This window comes from Ostrinia nubilalis, chromosome 12, assembly GCF_963855985.1.
Source record: "Ostrinia nubilalis chromosome 12, ilOstNubi1.1, whole genome shotgun sequence".
Lineage (NCBI taxonomy): Eukaryota > Metazoa > Arthropoda > Insecta > Lepidoptera > Crambidae > Ostrinia > Ostrinia nubilalis.
This window is the reverse complement of record NC_087099.1, coordinates 14,690,349-14,694,758: the sequence shown is the minus strand read 5'-3', so window position 1 is coordinate 14,694,758 and position 4,410 is coordinate 14,690,349. Positions and strand designations below refer to the sequence as shown.

The 4,410-nt window shown below is 33.7% G+C and overlaps 1 protein-coding gene across 2 annotated transcripts; it reads right to left on the bottom strand.

The window, feature by feature from the left end:
• Positions 1-2,352: 2,352 nt before the first annotated feature.
• On the bottom strand, positions 2,353-4,118 carry LOC135076593 (putative nuclease HARBI1). 2 transcript variants are annotated; one of them, XM_063971020.1, is made up of 5 exons: positions 3,601-4,118; positions 3,249-3,530; positions 2,707-3,094; positions 2,493-2,626; positions 2,353-2,403 (listed from the first exon to the last, which is right to left on the bottom strand). In XM_063971020.1, exons 1-4 carry the CDS (start codon positions 3,853-3,855, stop codon positions 2,496-2,498), a joined length of 1,056 nt encoding a protein of 351 aa, XP_063827090.1. In that variant the 5' UTR covers positions 3,856-4,118; the 3' UTR covers positions 2,353-2,403; positions 2,493-2,495. The 2 variants fall into 2 exon arrangements, with proteins under 2 accessions (XP_063827090.1, XP_063827089.1); XM_063971019.1 differs by having other exon boundaries at positions 2,353-2,626.
• Positions 4,119-4,410: the final 292 nt, after the last annotated feature.

Here is a 4,410-nt window from a genome sequence, read left to right as displayed (position 1 = left end):
CCTAGACTGAGTCATTCAAAAAGTTCGAAATACACTAGGTCTTTGTAACTATTTATCTACCACCTGAATGATAAAATCAAAATCTCTTTATTACCTGCAACTGGTAAGATAACGATAGCCTACTTACTTAGTTGTTTTGAATAAACTTATCTAACTGTAAATTACTTACGGTCTTATTCATAATAAAATGCTAATATAGGTTTAAAACCTACATTAGCTAAAACGTTTGATAGGCTTAAAACACTCTTATAAACCTCTGATAAAAAACGTTATTCATAATCGTTTATAAACCTTTGATAGCTAAAACAGAGTTTAATATTTTCTTTCCACAGACTATACAAAAAGAATGAACGAAAACAGCTTTTTTGGTGATTTAACTTGATGGACCATGTAAAATCATAGACAAATCGCAGAAAAAAAAAACAAAAAATTGGCAGCTGTGACGTTTTACTTACTGACATTGACATTTGGCACGAAAATTTAATAAAGTTTTCGGTTTTTTCGATCAACTCCCAAGTTTTATCAAACTTTTATAAAACTTGGGATTGTATGTTCTGGATTCTGTACCTCTTACCCTGTACTCTGCAATAAGCTCTTACGACGACCCGGCTAGTTACATCGGATACTAATTATGTCCATGACGAAGGAGAACAGACCGCCTAAAAGGCAACGATCAGAAAACTGGTTGGAGGAAGATAAGGTAGTACTTATTTTTAGCCTGATAAAGTGCCTACTAATTTTTGTAGCATGGTTTTATTTATGTTTGACGCCTAGTGTTTGCTTTTCAGTATTTGCTGAAAGAGTTGGTGAAAGAAAGAGTAAATGCAATCGAAAATAAAAATACAGACACTAACACGAATAAACGGAAGGTTGCGGCTTGGGCTGATTTACAAACAACGTTGGTACATCTTTTGATTTCTGCCTTCAATATAAAATTTTGCCTTTACCTGTAATTCAAAATCCTGTCATTTCTTTTTCAGGTTTAATTCAATGTGCGCTGGTATGAACCGCTCCATTACCCAGTTAAAATCGCAATGGAGCCTCATAAAAATCAGTGCGAAGAAAGACAAGACCATTGCTAGGCAGGCTCAAATTAAAACTGGCGGTGGTCCACCATTATCAGTGCCTGACGATAGGGCTGATGATATAGCATCTTGGTTGCCCAATGAATTTGTAGTCGATGTTAACAGATTTGACTCGGACTCAAATAAAAGTGAATTAATTAACATTCAAGAGGAGGAATCAACTCAAAATACGCAAGATCAGGAATTGATAAATAATGAAGAAATCCAATATGAATTGGTGGTACTTGATGAAGAAATAGAAGATACACATGCTTGTACTACTAGAGGCATATTGGAAGATAAAGAAAATAAAAAAGTAGAGGCAAAAGAAAATAAAGCAAAACCTAATTTTAAAGCACCAGCAATCAAAAAAAAAAGGAAACTGTTAAACAAAGAAGGCTTAATTGATTTAAGCAAAGTTAGGATTTCCGAAATTGCAGAAACAGAATCAAAATGCCGGATTGAACTGCATGAAGTTCAAATGGAAAACGAACGGAAGAAAGGGAGAAACTTGGATCTTGAGCATCAATTATTACAGGAAAAACTTAAATATTACACTCACATTAATAAAGAATAATAAGTCTTTTGATGTTAAAGTTTTTCAAGTACTAACAGATTCTAAATAATAAGTTAGTTCCTCCCTTACTTCTGTTTGTTTTTAATTTGTATTTTATGCAGTTCCAATCCGCATTTTGATTGTGTTTCTGCAATATATTTAGACGGCTATGAATATGTTTACTAGTCATAACTTAATAAGAGTTTGAGATTACTATTAACTAGCTGTTGCCCACGACTCCGCCTGCGTAGACTACTATTTCTGTAACCTACAGGATCTGTGCATTTTTCCAGGATAAAAAGAAGCCTATATGTTATTCGAGACTATATAATCTATCTGTTTTAGCAATTTATTTGTTTATAAGAATTGAACTGTGATTTTTAGTAAGTAAGTTTAATAATTGTACTTAAATTAGTGATATAAAGTAAATACACATATGCCTAGTCACAAACATTCGCCTTTATAATAATAGTGTAAATTATGGTTATTTTGTTTTAAATGTAGAAGGTTGATAACCTCCGAATAGAAACGTTTATACTTAAGCAATTTCTTTGTTTTAAAGAATTGAACTGTGATTTTTAATAAGTAAGTTTGTTGAAACTAATTGTACTTAAATTAGTGATATAAAGTAATTTGTTTTGAATTTTTGCAGAATAATTGCTTTTTTAAAGAGAACTACAGGTTTTGTTTTTGTGATAGTAACAAATTGGACTGAAAATTGAAATACAGGTATTTTTCAATCAAATATTCTTTTTATTTTCATTAAGATGCCAGGAACAGTATCTGAAAAATTAAAATACAACATTTTCATGAACTCAAATGACATTACATAAAAGTAAATCGTTGGAATTTATCAAAATGTATTTTAGTACCATTCAAAAATGTTGATTTATAAAATTTTGTAGTATCAACTGCGACCTACGCCTCAACAATGAAGGTCGGTTGTCGTGAACACTGTTCTCCGTCGAAAGTTGCGGAGTTACAGGGACCTGCTCCATATGTTGTTCTGAAAAATATTATGAATTTGTCAACATTTTGTCATAAAGATTTGTATTCCTTATGTACAGTCAAATTGATAACATTTACCTAACAATGTGTCATTCATATCAATGGCTATATTATGTAATACAGCCAATGCTATGATCACAGCTTTTCCATTTTGGAGGCTTACTGGTAAGCCATGGAGTAGGCATTGGAACCGCTGCTTCCACACCCCAAAACACCTTTCAACAGTGTTCCTAGTTGAGATGTGAGCATTATTGTATGCTTCTTCTTCTGGACGACTAGGCCTTAAAATAGGTGTAAATAGATATGGCAGAAGAGGGTAGCCCGAATCGCCAATAAGGCGTCCTCTAAACTGCCTATCCTCAAATCGTTGTTTTATATTGCTCTCCATAAAAATTCGACTGTCATGTGTACTGCCTCGCCATCTAGCCACTATATCCATTATTTTGAGGTCAGCATCACAGACAACCTAAAATAAAAAAAACAGTATCCTGTAGGTAATCCATCCAATAATATAGTGTTGAATGTTGCTAAAATTTAGATCATACAAAGTAAAAATTATAGACATTATTAAAACAAATCTTTCTCTGTTGTAAACTGTATAAAATCAAAATATATTTTACCTGAACATTCAGGGAATAATAGCCTTTTCTATTAATATAGTACTGGGCCATGTCACCTCCGGTTTTTTTAATTTTAATGTGGGTGCAATCTATGGCTCCTATCACCCCAGGAAAATTTTTAATTGCTCTAAATTTGGCACTAATTCTTTCCTGCTCTCCTATAGTGATAGGCATTTTGATGAAGGAATTTGCCTTATTCGCGATTGCATGCGCGACTCTGGCGCATATCCGGCTCACTGTCGGCTGACTTAGGCCATGGAGGTCACCAGCATCATCTTGTACCTGAAAATGTATGAAAATAATTATAGCAGCCACGACAAAGGGATAAAATAAAACACTTTTTTGTGCTTACCTCACGACGTCCCCAACATCTTATGGCCACTAAAACTTGCAGTTCAGGACACGTGCCACCACCTCTAGCGCTCTGAACCAGATCATCTTCCACCAAATCTATGATGGTGCGCACTGTGTCCTTATTGAACCTATATTTTATTTTAAAATTTAGGTCCCGCAAATCGAATGGGTTGCTTCGTTGGCGGTAGAGCTTTCTACGTCGCGCTGGGTCGGCATTATTGGCTAAATGCACAATTGCATTTATAGCATTCATTTTCACAAGCAAGGATCACAGCAAGGATATTTTGAATAAATAAACCAACGAAGTGACATTCATATGAAATGACATTTATAAAAGTTAGGTTAAAATAGGTTTATTAGAGCTTTAAACAAGGCCCGAGCTCTCGATAACTTATCACACAGTTATAAGAGGATTTTAGCGCTAAATGACGATTATGAATAACAATTTTTATCAAACGTTTTATAAACCTCTAATAAGCATTTGATAAAATGTGAAAAATGATTATGAATAAGACCGTTAAATTATAGTTTTTTATCGTAAAGTGATTTGCGTATTTTTCTACTAGTCACATTTTCGCCAACATGGTCTGAAACTAATGTATCATCACGTGGCGTAATACACATGTAATATTTTTAAATAAATACACGTTTATTATCAACAAAATGAACGCAGCATTTCTAGTGATTTCGCATGTATTCGTAACATACACACGCCAACCAAATACTTCTCTCTTAACGCGTTAAGTACAGCGCTATGAAGCAGCAGCACAATAGAATATTGATTGATCGATTTTAACTTGAGAATTTA